General features: G+C 38.0%; 3 protein-coding genes across 3 annotated transcripts; all 3 read right to left on the minus strand.

Annotated features, from left to right (window-relative positions):
- Positions 1 to 29: 29 nt before the first annotated feature.
- LOC114527316 (trichohyalin-like) lies at positions 30 to 5,734 on the minus strand. Its single transcript, XM_028548977.1, has 12 exons — positions 5,576 to 5,734; positions 4,991 to 5,452; positions 4,618 to 4,908; positions 4,448 to 4,549; positions 3,916 to 4,365; positions 3,249 to 3,707; positions 2,664 to 3,125; positions 2,134 to 2,583; positions 1,467 to 1,925; positions 883 to 1,344; positions 339 to 800; positions 30 to 257 (listed from the first exon to the last, which is right to left on the minus strand). The coding sequence occupies exons 1-12, from the start codon at positions 5,732 to 5,734 to the stop codon at positions 30 to 32; spliced, it is 4,446 nt and encodes a 1,481-aa protein (XP_028404778.1).
- On the minus strand, positions 5,731 to 10,304 carry LOC114527317 (trichohyalin-like). The gene is made up of 7 exons (XM_028548978.1): positions 10,028 to 10,304; positions 9,485 to 9,946; positions 8,942 to 9,403; positions 8,400 to 8,861; positions 7,857 to 8,318; positions 6,242 to 6,694; positions 5,731 to 6,033 (listed from the first exon to the last, which is right to left on the minus strand). The coding sequence occupies exons 1-7, from the start codon at positions 10,175 to 10,177 to the stop codon at positions 5,731 to 5,733; spliced, it is 2,754 nt and encodes a 917-aa protein (XP_028404779.1). The 5' UTR covers positions 10,178 to 10,304.
- A 77-nt stretch (positions 10,305 to 10,381) lies between these two features.
- On the minus strand, positions 10,382 to 12,805 carry LOC114527318 (glutactin-like). Its single transcript, XM_028548979.1, has 6 exons — positions 12,744 to 12,805; positions 12,203 to 12,664; positions 11,654 to 12,121; positions 11,114 to 11,572; positions 10,565 to 11,032; positions 10,382 to 10,483 (listed from the first exon to the last, which is right to left on the minus strand). The coding sequence occupies exons 2-6, from the start codon at positions 12,551 to 12,553 to the stop codon at positions 10,382 to 10,384; spliced, it is 1,848 nt and encodes a 615-aa protein (XP_028404780.1). The 5' UTR covers positions 12,554 to 12,664; positions 12,744 to 12,805.
- Positions 12,806 to 13,828: the final 1,023 nt, after the last annotated feature.

Consider the following 13,828-nt stretch of genomic DNA (forward strand, 5'->3'; position numbering starts at 1 on the left):
CTCTTCTTTTTCCTCTGGAGCTTCTTCAATCACAATACGTCCAATATCAGATCTTTAGGATATCGTGGTTTTTCTGTTTCCTCTATTTGAGTTCTATCTTCTGTGCTGACAGTAATCTTCTCAGCAGTTACGCGTTGCTGAGTGATTTCACTGTCATCTTTTCGAGATTTGTAGTCGTAGGTATAGGCTTTGTCAAATTCTTCGCCTTGCGGACGATAATGATCAATTCTTTCTTCCTTTTTCTTATCATATCTGGGCTGTAAGATACAAATGTTTTCAAGATCAAGAAGGACTCTATGATAGAGTTTTTAACAATTATGGTTTTTTCATCAACTTACCTTCTGGTCTTTTCTCAACCGCTCAACGTAAGTTCTTTCTGAATCCTTTTGTGTTTTCTCGTAGTCAGTAACATCAAGCTTGCCAACTTTGATAATTTCTTTTCTCATTTGCACTCCAGGAACTTTTTCAGCCTCATATGTAGTTTTCATATCCTCACGTCTTGGCTTCACCTCATCTCTCCTAACAACCTCACGTTTCAATATTTCTTCTTTTTCCTCTGGAGCTTCTTCAATCACAATACGTCCAATATCAAGATCTTTGGGATATCGTGGTTTTTCTGTTTCCTCTATTTGAGTTCTATCTTCTCTGCTGACAGTAATCTTCTCAGCAGTTACGCGTTGCTGAGTGATTTCAGTGTCATCTGTTCGAGATTTGTAGTCGTAGGTATAGGCTTTGTCAAATTCTTCGCCTTGTGGACGATAATGATCAATTCTTTCTTCCTTTTTCTTATCATATTTGGGCTGTAAGATACAATATGTTTTCAAGATCAAGAACGACTCTATGATAGAGTTTTTAACAATTCTGGTTTTTCCATCAACTTACCTTCTGGTCTTTTCTCAACCGCTCAACGTAAGTTCTTTCTGAATCCTTTTGTGTTTTCTCGTACTCAGTAACATCAAGCTTGCCAACTTTGATAATTTCTTCTCTCATTTGCACTCCAGGAACTTTTTCAGCTTCATACGGAGTTTTCATATCCTCACGTCTTGGCTTCACCTCATCTCTCCTAACAACGTCACGTTTCAATATTTCTTCTTTTTCCTCTGGAGCTTCTTTAATCACAATACGTCCAATATCAAGATCTTTGGGATATCGTGGTTTTTCCGTTTCCTCTATTTGAGTTCTATCTTCTCTGCTGACAGTAATCTTCTCAGCAGTTACCCGTTGCTGAGTGATTTCAGTGTCATCTGTTCGAGATTTGTAGTCGTAGGTATAGGCTTTGTCAAATTCTTCGCCTTGCGGACGATATTGATCAATTTTCTCTTTCTTTGGTTTTTTACCCCTTAACTGTGACAAAATATAATCAGGTGTCAAATATTTCATATACAGTTTAGAGAACTTATATGTCAAGGGCGTTAATGGGCAAAAGAATTCGAGTACATTCCTATAAAGAAATGAACTTCTCTCACCTCAGATTCTCTATCAATAGGTTTTGTTATTCTTTCGTATGGTCGACTTAATTCAATAGTTTCCCGCTCCAACTCGGTCATATCAAGTTTACCAACTTTAACATCTCTTTTAGCATAGGTCTTTGGTCGTTCATCAACTTCACGTCTACGTACTGTCATGTCGATTTTCTTTGGGTCGACTGGCTCCTTCTGAACAATCTCCCGTTCTCGAGTTTCTTCTTTTTCAGGAATCTCTTCAATCACAATGCGTCCAATTTCCGGATCTTTCTTATACTTAGGTTTCTCTGGTTTCTCTGATGGTTTAAGATCCCTTCTACTTACAACAACTCTTTCGGTTGTCACCTGTTGACGAGGAATTTCATCCGCACAAGGCTTAAACTCTGACAACTTTTCAAAATCTATATCACTCACTTGAGATAATTCAACGGTACTTTTACCGGGTTTCAAGTCTTTTCTTACCTACAAAGAGAGTGGGAAACATTATATATCTTGTATTTTATAAATTTATCTTCCCCTATCTATTTCTATGATAAAAATTGAAATGTTGGAATCAGTATCGGAATATGGCGGCGTAAAATCAAAGTAAGACACGTAATCGTAATGAGCAACGGTGTATGTTAGACAATGACATAAATTGCCCCGAGGTTTGGACGGTTTTTAAACGTGCCTTTCGTGGACTTTCAACTATTTGTATCTCATCTTTTCTCGTTCTTTCGTAGTCGGTGACATCAAGCTTGCCAATTTTGATAACCTCTTCTTTAACTTGCACTCCAGGAACTTTTTGAGCTGGATACGGAGTTTTCATATCCTCACGTCTTGGCTTCACCTCATCTGTCCTAACAACGTCACGTTTCAATATTTCTTCTTTTTCCTCTGGAGCTTCTTCAATCACAATACGTCCAATATCAAGATCTTTAGGATATCGTGGTTTTTCTGTTTCCTCTATTTGAGTCATATCTTCTCTGCTGACAGTAATCTTCTCAGCAGTTACGCGTTGCTGAGTGATTTCAGTGTCATCTGTTCGAGATTTGTAGTCGTAGGTATAGGCTTTGTCAAATTCTTCGCCTTGCGGACGATAATGATCAATTCTTTCTTCCTTTTTCTTTTCATATTTGGGCTGTAAGATAGAAATGTTTTTTAGATCAATAACGGCCTATGATAGAGTTTTTAACAATTCTGGTTTTTCCATCAACTTACCTTCTGGTCTTTTCTCAACCGCTCAACGTAAGTTCTTTCTGAATCCTTTTGTGTTTTCTCGTACTCAGTAACATCAAGCTTGCCAACTCTGATAATTTCTTCTCTCATTTGCACTCCAGGAACTTTTTCAGCTTCATACGGAGTTTTCATATCCTCACGTCTTGGCTTCACCTCATCTCTCCTAACAACGTCACGTTTCAATATTTCTTCTTTTTCCTCTGGAGCTTCTTCAATCACAATACGTCCAATATCAAGATCTTTGGGATATCGTGGTTTTTCTGTTTCCTCTATTTGAGTTCTATCTTCTCTGCTGACAGTAATCTTCTCAGCAGTTACCCGTTGCTGAGTGATTTCAGTGTCATCTGTTCGAGATTTGTAGTCGTAGGTATAGGCTTTGTCAAATTCTTCGCCTTGCGGACGATATTGATCAATTTTCTCTTTCTTTGGTTTTTTACCCCTCAACTGTGACAAAATATAATCAGGTGTCAAATATTTCATATAGCAGTTTAGAGAACTTATATGTCAAGGGCGTTAATGGGCAAAAGAATTCGAGTACATTCCTATAAAGAAATGAACTTCTCTCACCTCAGATTCTCTATCAATAGGTTTTGTTATTCTTTCGTATGGTCGACTTAATTCAATAGTTTCCCGCTCCAACTCGATCATATCAAGTTTACCAACTTTAACATCTCTTTTAGCATAGGTCTTTGGTCGTTCATCAACTTCACGTCTACGTACTGTCATGTCGATTTTCTTTGGGTCGACTGGCTCCTTCTGAACAATCTCCCGTTCTCGAGTTTCTTCCTTTTCAGGAATCTCTTCAATCACAATGCGTCCAATATCCGGATCTTTCTTATACTTAGGTTTCTCTGGTTTCTCTGATGGTTTAAGATCCCTTCTACTTACAACAACTCTTTCGGTTGCCACCTGTTGACGAGGAATTTCATCCGCACAAGGCTTAAACTCTGACAACTTTTCAAAATCTACATCACTCACTTGAGATAATTCAACGGTACTTTTACCGGGTTTCAAGTCTTTTCTTACCTACAAAGAGAGTGGGAAACATTATATATCTTGTATTTTATAAATTTATCTTTCTCTATCTATTTCTATGATAAAAATTGAAATGTTGGAATCAGTATCGGAATATGGCGGCGTAAAATCAATGTAAGACACGTAATCATAATGAGCAACGGTGTATGTTAGACAATGACATAAATTGCCCCGAGGTTTGGACGGTTTTTAAACGTGCCTTTCGTGGACTTTCAACTATTTGTATCTCATCTTTTCTCGTTCTTTCGTAGTCGGTGACATCAAGCTTGCCAATTTTGATAACCTCTTCTTTAACTTGCACTCCAGGAACTTTTTGAGCTTGATACGGAGTTTTCATATCCTCACGTCTTGGCTTCACCTCATCTCTCCTAACAACGTCACGTTTCAATATCTCTTCTTTTTCCTCTGGAGCTTCTTCAATCACAATACGTCCAATATCAAGATCTTTAGGATATCGTGGTTTTTCTGTTTCCTCTATTTGAGTTCTATCTTCTGTGCTGACAGTAATCTTCTCAGCAGTTACGCGTTGCTGAGTGATTTCACTGTCATCTTTTCGAGATTTGTAGTCGTAGGTATAGGCTTTGTCAAATTCTTCGCCTTGCGGACGATAATGATCAATTCTTTCTTCCTTTTTCTTATCATATCTGGGCTGTAAGATACAAAATGTTTTCAAGATCAAGAAGGACTCTATGATAGAGTTTTTAACAATTATGGTTTTTTCATCAACTTACCTTCTGGTCTTTTCTCAACCGCTCAACGTAAGTTCTTTCTGAATCCTTTTGTGTTTTCTCGTAGTCAGTAACATCAAGCTTGCCAACTTTGATAATTTCTTTCTCATTTGCACTCCAGGAACTTTTTCAGCCTCATATGTAGTTTTCATATCCTCACGTCTTGGCTTCACCTCATCTCTCCTAACAACCTCACGTTTCAATATTTCTTCTTTTTCCTCTGGAGCTTCTTCAATCACAATACGTCCAATATCAAGATCTTTGGGATATCGTGGTTTTTCTGTTTCCTCTATTTGAGTTCTATCTTCTCTGCTGACAGTAATCTTCTCAGCAGTTACGCGTTGCTGAGTGATTTCAGTGTCATCTGTTCGAGATTTGTAGTCGTAGGTATAGGCTTTGTCAAATTCTTCGCCTTGTGGACGATAATGATCAATTCTTTCTTCCTTTTTCTTATCATATTTGGGCTGTAAGATACAATATGTTTTCAAGATCAAGAACGACTCTATGATAGAGTTTTTAACAATTCTGGTTTTTCCATCAACTTACCTTCTGGTCTTTTCTCAACCGCTCAACGTAAGTTCTTTCTGAATCCTTTTGTGTTTTCTCGTACTCAGTAACATCAAGCTTGCCAACTTTGATAATTTCTTCTCTCATTTGCACTCCAGGAACTTTTTCAGCTTCATACGGAGTTTTCATATCCTCACGTCTTGGCTTCACCTCATCTCTCCTAACAACGTCACGTTTCAATATTTCTTCTTTTTCCTCTGGAGCTTCTTTAATCACAATACGTCCAATATCAAGATCTTTGGGATATCGTGGTTTTTCCGTTTCCTCTATTTGAGTTCTATCTTCTCTGCTGACAGTAATCTTCTCAGCAGTTACCCGTTGCTGAGTGATTTCAGTGTCATCTGTTCGAGATTTGTAGTCGTAGGTATAGGCTTTGTCAAATTCTTCGCCTTGCGGACGATATTGATCAATTTTCTCTTTCTTTGGTTTTTTACCCCTTAACTGTGACAAAATATAATCAGGTGTCAAATATTTCATATAACAGTTTAGAGAACTTATATGTCAAGGGCGTTAATGGGCAAAAGAATTCGAGTACATTCCTATAAAGAAATGAACTTCTCTCACCTCAGATTCTCTATCAATAGGTTTTGTTATTCTTTCGTATGGTCGACTTAATTCAATAGTTTCCCGCTCCAACTCGGTCATATCAAGTTTACCAACTTTAACATCTCTTTTAGCATAGGTCTTTGGTCGTTCATCAACTTCACGTCTACGTACTGTCATGTCGATTTTCTTTGGGTCGACTGGCTCCTTCTGAACAATCTCCCGTTCTCGAGTTTCTTCTTTTCAGGAATCTCTTCAATCACAATGCGTCCAATTTCCGGATCTTTCTTATACTTAGGTTTCTCTGGTTTCTCTGATGGTTTAAGATCCCTTCTACTTACAACAACTCTTTCGGTTGTCACCTGTTGACGAGGAATTTCATCCGCACAAGGCTTAAACTCTGACAACTTTTCAAAATCTATATCACTCACTTGAGATAATTCAACGGTACTTTTACCGGGTTTCAAGTCTTTTCTTACCTACAAAGAGAGTGGGAAACATTATATATCTTGTATTTTATAAATTTATCTTCCCCTATCTATTTCTATGATAAAAATTGAAATGTTGGAATCAGTATCGGAATATGGCGGCGTAAAATCAAAGTAAGACACGTAATCGTAATGAGCAACGGTGTATGTTAGACAATGACATAAATTGCCCCGAGGTTTGGACGGTTTTTAAACGTGCCTTTCGTGGACTTTCAACTATTTGTATCTCATCTTTTCTCGTTCTTTCGTAGTCGGTGACATCAAGCTTGCCAATTTTGATAACCTCTTCTTTAACTTGCACTCCAGGAACTTTTTGAGCTGGATACGGAGTTTTCATATCCTCACGTCTTGGCTTCACCTCATCTGTCCTAACAACGTCACGTTTCAATATTTCTTCTTTTTCCTCTGGAGCTTCTTCAATCACAATACGTCCAATATCAAGATCTTTAGGATATCGTGGTTTTTCTGTTTCCTCTATTTGAGTCATATCTTCTCTGCTGACAGTAATCTTCTCAGCAGTTACGCGTTGCTGCTGAGTGATTTCAGTGTCATCTGTTCGAGATTTGTAGTCGTAGGTATAGGCTTTGTCAAATTCTTCGCCTTGCGGACGATAATGATCAATTCTTTCTTCCTTTTTCTTATCATATCTGGGCTGTAAGATACGATATGTTTTCAAGATCAAGAACGACCTATGATAGACTTTTTAACAATTCTGGTTTTTCCATCAACTTACCTTCTGGTCTTTTCTCAACCGCTCAACGTAAGTTCTTTCTAAATCCTTTTGGGTTTTCTCGTAGTCGGTAACATCAAGCTTGCCAACTTTGATAATTTCTTCTCTCATTTGCACTCCAGGAACTTTTTCAGCTTCATACGGAGTTTTCATATCCTCACGTCTTGGCTTCACCTCATCTCTCCTAACAACGTCACGTTTCAATATTTCTTCTTTTTCCTCTGGAGCTTCTTCAATCACAATACGTCCAATATCAAGATCTTTGGGATATCGTGGTTTTTCTGTTTCCTCTTTTTGAGTTCTATCTTCTCTGCTGACAGTAATCTTCTCAGCAGTTACGCTTTTCTGAGCGATTTCAGTGTCGTCCGTTCGAGATTTGTAGTCGTAGGTATAGGCTTTGTCAAATTCTTCGCCTTGCGGACGATAATGATCAATTCTTTCTTCCTTTTTTCTTATCAATCTGGGCTGTAAGATACAATATGTTTTCAAGATCAAGAACGACTCTATGATACAGTTTTAACAATTCTGGTTTTTCCATCAACTTACCTTCTGGTCTTTCTCAACCGCTCAACGTAAGTTCTTTCTGAATCCTTTTGGGTTTTCTCGTAGTCAGTAACATCAAGCTTGCCAACTTTGATAATTTCTTCTCTCATTTGCACTCCAGGAACTTTTTCAGCTTCATACGGAGTTTTCATATCCTCACGTCTTGGCTTCACCTCATCTCTCCTAACAACGTCACGTTTCAATATTCCTTCTTTTTTCTCTGGAGCTTCTTCAATCACAATACGTCCAATATCAAGATCTTTGGGATATCGTGGTTTTTCTGTTTCCTCTATTTGAGTTCTATCTTCTCTGCTGACAGTTATCTTCTCAGCAGTTACGCGTTGCTGAGTGATTTCAGTGTCATCTGTTCGAGATTTGTAATCGTAGGTATAGGGTTTGTCAAATTCTTCGCCTTGCGGACGATAATGATCAATTCTTTCTTCCTTTTTCTTTCATATTGGGCTGTAAGATAGAAATGTTTTTAGATCAATAACGGCCTATGATAGAGTTTTTAACAATTCTGGTTTTTCCATCAACTTACCTTCTGGTCTTTTCTCAACCGCTCAACGTAAGTTCTTTCTGAATCCTTTTGTGTTTTCTCGTACTCAGTAACATCAAGCTTGCCAACTCTGATAATTTCTTCTCTCATTTGCACTCCAGGAACTTTTTCAGCTTCATACGGAGTTTTCATATCCTCACGTCTTGGCTTCACCTCATCTCTCGTAACAACGTCACGTTTCAATATTTCTTCTTTTTCCTCTGGAGCTTCTTCAATCACAATACGTCCAATATCAAGATCTTTGGGATATCGTGGTTTTTCTGTTTCCTCTATTTGAGTTCTATCTTCTCTGCTGACAGTAATCTTCTCAGCAGTTACCCGTTGCTGAGTGATTTCAGTGTCATCTGTTCGAGATTTGTAGTCGTAGGTATAGGCTTTGTCAAATTCTTCGCCTTGCGGACGATAATGATCAATTCTTTCTTCCTTTTTCTTATCATATCTGGGCTGTAAGATGCAATATGTTCTCAAGGTCAAGAACTACCTATGATAGAGTTTTTAACAATTCTGGTTTCTGCATCAACTTACCTTCTGGTCTTTTCTCAACCGCTCAACGTAAGTTCTTTCTGAATCCTTTTGGGTTTTCTCGTAGTCAGTAACATCAAGCTTGCCAACTTTGATAATTTCTTCTCTCATTTGCACTCCAGGAACTTTTTCAGCTTTATACGGAGTTTTCATATCCTCACGCCTTGGCTTCACGTCATCTCTCTTAACAACGTCACGTTTCAATATTTCTTCTTTTTCCTCTGGAGCTTCTTCAATCACAATACGTCCAATATCAAGATCTTTGGGATATCGTGGTTTTTCTGTTTCCTCTATTTGAGTTCTATCTTCTCTGCTGACAGTAATCTTCTCAGCAGTTACGCGTTGGTGAGTGATTTCAGTTTCATCTGTTCGAGATTTGTAGTCGTAGGTATAGGCTTTGTCAAATTCTTCGCCTTGCGGACGATAATGATCAATTCTTTCTTCCTTTTTCTTATCATATCTGGGCTGTAAGATACAATATGTTTTCAAGATCAAGAACGGCCTATGATAGAGTTTTTAACAATTCTCGTTTTCTTATTACTTACCTTCTGGTCTTTTCTCAACCGCTCAACGTAAGTTCTTTCTAAATCCTTTTGTGTTTTCTCGTAGTCAGTAACATCGAACTTGCCAACTTTGATAATTTCTTCTCTCATTTGCACTCCAGGAACTTTTTCAGCTTCATACGGAGTTTTCATATCCTCTTGTCTCGGCTTCACCTCATCTCTCCTAACAACGTCACGTTTCAATATTTCTTCTTTTTTCTCTGGAGCTTCTTCAATCACAATACGTCCAATATCAAGATCTTTGGGATATCGTGGTTTTTCTGTTTCCTCTATTTGAGTTATATCTTCTCTGCTGACAGTAATCTTCTCAGCAGTTACGCGTTGCTGAGTGATTTCAGTGTCATCTGTTCGAGATTTGTAGTCGTAGGTATAGGCTTTGTCAAATTCTTCGCCTTGCGGACGATAATGATCAATTCTTTCTTCCTTTTTCTTATCATATCTGGGCTGTAAGATACGATATGTTTTTAAGATCAAGAACGGCCTATGATGGAGTTTTTAACAATTCTGGTTTTTCCATCAACTTACCTTCTGGTCTTTTCTCAACCGCTCAACGTAAGTTCTTTCTGAATCCTTTTGGGTTTTCTCGTAGTCAGTAACATCAAGCTTGCCAACTTTGATAATTTCTTCTCTCATTTGCACTCCAGGAACTTTTTCAGCTTCATACGGAGTTTTCATATCCTCACGTCTTGGCGTCACTTCATCTCTCCTAACAACGTCACGTTTCAATATTTCTTCTTTTTTTTCTGGAGCTTCTTCAATCACAATACGTCCAATATCAAAATCTTTGGGATATCGTGGTTTTTCTGTTTCCTCTATTTGAGTTATATCCTCCCTGCTGACAGTAATCTTCTCAGCAGTTACGCGTTTCTGAGTGATTTCAGTGTCGTCCGTTCGAGATTTGTAGTGGTAAGTATAGGCTTTGTCAAATTCTTCGCCTTGCGGACGATAATGATCAATTCTTTCTTCCTTTTTCTTATCATATCTGGGCTGTAAGATACAATATGTTTTCAAGATCAAGAACGGCCTATGATAGAGTTTTTAACAATTCTGGTTTTTCCATCAACTTACCTTCTGGTCTTTTCTCAACCGCTCAACGTAAGTTCTTTCTGAATCCTTTTGGGTTTTCTCGTAGTCAGTAACATCAAGCTTGCCAACTTTGATAATTTCTTCTCTCATTTGCACTCCAGGAACTTTTTCAGCTTCATACGGAGTTTTCATATCCTCACGTCTTGGCTTCACTTCATCTCTCCTAACAACGTCACGTTTCAATATTTCTTCTTTTTTTCTGGAGCTTCTTCAATCACAATACGTCCAATATCAAGATCTTTGGGATATCGTGGTTTTTCTGTTTCCTCTATTTGAGTTATATCTCTGCTGACAGTAATCTTCTCAGCAGTTACGCGTTGCTGAGTGATTTCAGTGTCATCTGTTCGAGATTTGTAGTCGTAGGTAGGCTTTGTCAAATTCTTCGCCTTGCGGACGATAATGATCAATTCTTTCTTCCTTTTTCTTATCATATCTGGGCTGTAAGATACAATATGTTTTCAAGATCAAGAACGGCCTATGATAGAGTTTTTAACAATTCTGGTTTTTCCATCAACTTACCTTCTGGTCTTTTCTCAACCGCTCAACGTAAGTTCTTTCTGAATCCTTTTGGGTTTTCTCGTAGTCAGTAACATCAAGCTTGCCAACTTTGATAATTTCTTCTCTCATTTGCACTCCAGGAACTTTTTCAGCTTCATACGGAGTTTTCATATCCTCACGTCTTGGCTTCACCTCGTCTCTCCTAACAACGTCACGTTTCAATATTTCTTCTTTTTCCTCTGGAGCTTCTTCAATCACAATACGTCCAATATCAAGATCTTTGGGATATCGTGGTTTTTCTGTTTCCTCTATTTGAGTTATATCTTCTCTGCTGACAGTAATCTTCTCAGCAGTTACGCGTTGCTGAGTGATTTCAGTGTCATCTGTTCGAGATTTGTAGTCGTAGGTATAGGCTTTGTCAAATTCTTCGCCTTGCGGACGATAATGATCAATTCTTTCTTCGAATTCCTTTTTCTTATCATATCTGGGCTGTAAGATACAATATGTTTTCAAGATCAAGAACGGCCTATGATGGAGTTTTTAACAATTCTGGTTTTTCCATCAACTTACCTTCTGGTCTTTTCTCAACCGCTCAACGTAAGTTCTTTCTGAATCCTTTTGGGTTTTCTCGTAGTCAGTAACATCAAGCTTTCCAACTTTGATAATTTCTTCTCTCATTTGCACTCCAGGAACTTTTTCAGCTTCATACGGAGTTTTCATATCCTCACGTCTTGGCTTCACCTCATCTCTCCTAACAACGTCACGTTTCAATATTTCTTTTTCTTCTGGAGCTTCTTCAATCACAATACGTCCAATATCAAGATCTTTGGGATATCGTGGTTTTTCTGTTTCCTCTATTTGAGTTATATCTTCTCTGCTGACAGTAATCTTCTCAGCAGTTACGCGTTGCTGAGTCATTTCAGTGTCATCTGTTCGAGATTTGTAGTCGTAGGTATAGGCTTTGTCAAATTCTTCGCCTTGCGGACGATAATGATCAATTCTTTCTTCCTTTTTTTTATCATATCTGGGCTGTAAGATACAATATGTTTTTAAAATCAAGAACGACCTATGATAGAGTTTTTAACAATTTTGGTTTTTGCATTAACTTACCTTCTGGTCTTTTCTCAATCGCTCAACGTAAGTTCTTTCTGAATCCTTTTGGGTTTTCTCGTAATTAGTAACATCAAGCTTGCCAACTTTGATAATTTCTTCTCTCATTTGCACTCCAGGAACTTTTTCAGCTTCATACGGAGTTTTCATATCCTCACGCCTTGGCTTCACCTCATCTCTCTTAACAACGTCACGTTTCAATATTTCTTCTTTTTCCTCTGGAGCTTCTTCAATCACAATACGTCCAATATCAAGATCTTTGGGATATCGTGGTTTTTCTGTTTCCTCTATTTGAGTTATATCTTCTCTGCTGACAGTAATCTTCTCAGCAGTTACGCGTTGCTGAGTGATTTCAGTGTCATCTGTTCGAGATTTGTAGTCGTAGGTATAGGCTTTGTCAAATTCTTCGCCTTTCGGACGATAATGATCAATTCTTTCTTCGAATTCCTTTTTCTTATCATATCTGGGCTGTAAGATACAATATGTTTTCAAGATCAAGAACGGCCTATGATGGAGTTTTTAACAATTCTGGTTTTTCCATCAACTTACCTTCTGGTCTTTTCTCAACCGCTCAACGTAAGTTCTTTCTGAATCCTTTTGGGTTTTCTCGTAGTCAGTAACATCAAGCTTTCCAACTTTGATAATTTCTTCTCTCATTTGCACTCCAGGAACTTTTTCAGCTTCATACGGAGTTTTCATATCCTCACGTCTTGGCTTCACCTCATCTCTCCTAACAACGTCACGTTTCAATATTTCTTCTTTTTCTTCTGGAGCTTCTTCAATCACAATACGTCCAATATCAAGATCTTTGGGATATCGTGGTTTTTCTGTTTCCTCTATTTGAGTTATATCTTCTCTGCTGACAGTAATCTTCTCAGCAGTTACGCGTTGCTGAGTCATTTCAGTGTCATCTGTTCGAGATTTGTAGTCGTAGGTATAGGCTTTGTCAAATTCTTCGCCTTGCGGACGATAATGATCAATTCTTTCTTCCTTTTTCTTATCATATCTGGGCTGTAAGATACAATATGTTTTCAAGATCAAGAACGGCCTATGATGAGTTTTTAACAATTCTGGTTTTTCATCAACTTACCTTCTGGTCTTTTCTCAACCGCTCAACGTAAGTTCTTTCTGAATCCTTTTGGGTTTTCTCGTAGTCATAACATCAAGCTTTCCAACTTTGATAATTTCTTCTCTCATTTGCACTCCAGGAACTTTTTCAGCTTCATACGGAGTTTTCATATCCTCACGTCTTGGCTTCACCTCATCTCTCCTAACAACGTCACGTTTCAATATTTCTTCTGTTTCTTCTGGAGCTTCTTCAATCACAATACGTCCAATATCAAGATCTTTGGGATATCGTGGTTTTTCTGTTTCCTCTATTTGAGTTATATCTTCTCTGCTGACAGTAATCTTCTCAGCAGTTACGCGTTGCTGAGTGATTTCAGTGTCATCTGTTCGAGATTTGTAGTCGTAGGTATAGGCTTTGTCAAATTCTTCGCCTTGCGGACGATAATGATCAATTCTTTCTTCCTTTTTCTTATCATATCTGGGCTGTAAGATACAATATGTTTTCAAGATCAAGAACGGCCTATGATGGAGTTTTTAACAATTCTGGTTTTTCCATCAACTTACCTTCTGGTCTTTTCTCAACCGCTCAACGTAAGTTCTTTCTGAATCCTTTTGGGTTTTCTCGTAGTCAGTAACATCAAGCTTTCCAACTTTGATAATTTCTTCTCTCATTTGCACTCCAGGAACTTTTTCAGCTTCATACGGAGTTTTCATATCCTCACGTCTTGGCTTCACCTCATCTCTCCTAACAACGTCACGTTTCAATATTTCTTCTTTTTCTCTGGAGCTTCTTCAATCACAATACGTCCAATATCAAGATCTTTGGGATATCGTGGTTTTTCTGTTTCCTCTATTTGAGTTATATCTTCTCTGCTGACAGTAATCTTCTCAGCAGTTACGCGTTGCTGAGTGATTTCAGTGTCATCTGTTCGAGATTTAGTCGTAGGTATAGGCTTTGTCAAATTCTTCGCCTTGCGGACGATAATGATCAATTCTTTTTTCCTTTTTCTTATCATATCTGGGCTGTAAGATACAATATGTTCTCAAGGTCAAGAACTACCTATGATAGAGTTTTTAACAATTCTGGTTTCTCCATCAACTTACCTT

This window comes from Dendronephthya gigantea, unplaced genomic scaffold (genome assembly GCF_004324835.1).
Source record: "Dendronephthya gigantea isolate DGI-Jeju-01 unplaced genomic scaffold, DenGig_1.0 000043F, whole genome shotgun sequence".
Lineage (NCBI taxonomy): Eukaryota > Metazoa > Cnidaria > Anthozoa > Malacalcyonacea > Nephtheidae > Dendronephthya > Dendronephthya gigantea.

Excerpts from the sequence above, each read along its gene's own strand:
- LOC114527316 (XM_028548977.1), bottom strand. The coding sequence starts at position 5,734 with ATGACAGTACGTAGACGTGAAGTTGATGAACGACCAAAGACCTATGCT. Across the intron at positions 2,584-2,663 it reads GGTTGAGAAAAGACCAGAAG|CCCAAATATGAAAAGAAAAA; the intron begins GTAAGTTGATGG and ends TCTATCTTACAG. Across the intron at positions 1,345-1,466 it reads CTATTGATAGAGAATCTGAG|TTAAGGGGTAAAAAACCAAA; the intron begins GTGAGAGAAGTT and ends ATTTTGTCACAG.
- LOC114527317 (XM_028548978.1), bottom strand. The coding sequence starts at position 10,177 with ATGAAAACTCCGTATGAAGCTGAAAAAGTTCCTGGAGTGCAAATGAGA. Across the intron at positions 9,947-10,027 it reads GGTTGAGAAAAGACCAGAAG|CCCAGATATGATAAGAAAAA; the intron begins GTAAGTTGATGG and ends TGTATCTTACAG. Across the intron at positions 8,862-8,941 it reads GGTTGAGAAAAGACCAGAAG|CCCAGATATGATAAGAAAAA; the intron begins GTAAGTAATAAG and ends TGTATCTTACAG.
- LOC114527318 (XM_028548979.1), bottom strand. The coding sequence starts at position 12,553 with ATGACTCAGCAACGCGTAACTGCTGAGAAGATTACTGTCAGCAGAGAA. Across the intron at positions 11,573-11,653 it reads GATTGAGAAAAGACCAGAAG|CCCAGATATGATAAAAAAAA; the intron begins GTAAGTTAATGC and ends TGTATCTTACAG. Across the intron at positions 10,484-10,564 it reads GGTTGAGAAAAGACCAGAAG|CCCAGATATGATAAGAAAAA; the intron begins GTAAGTTGATGG and ends TGTATCTTACAG.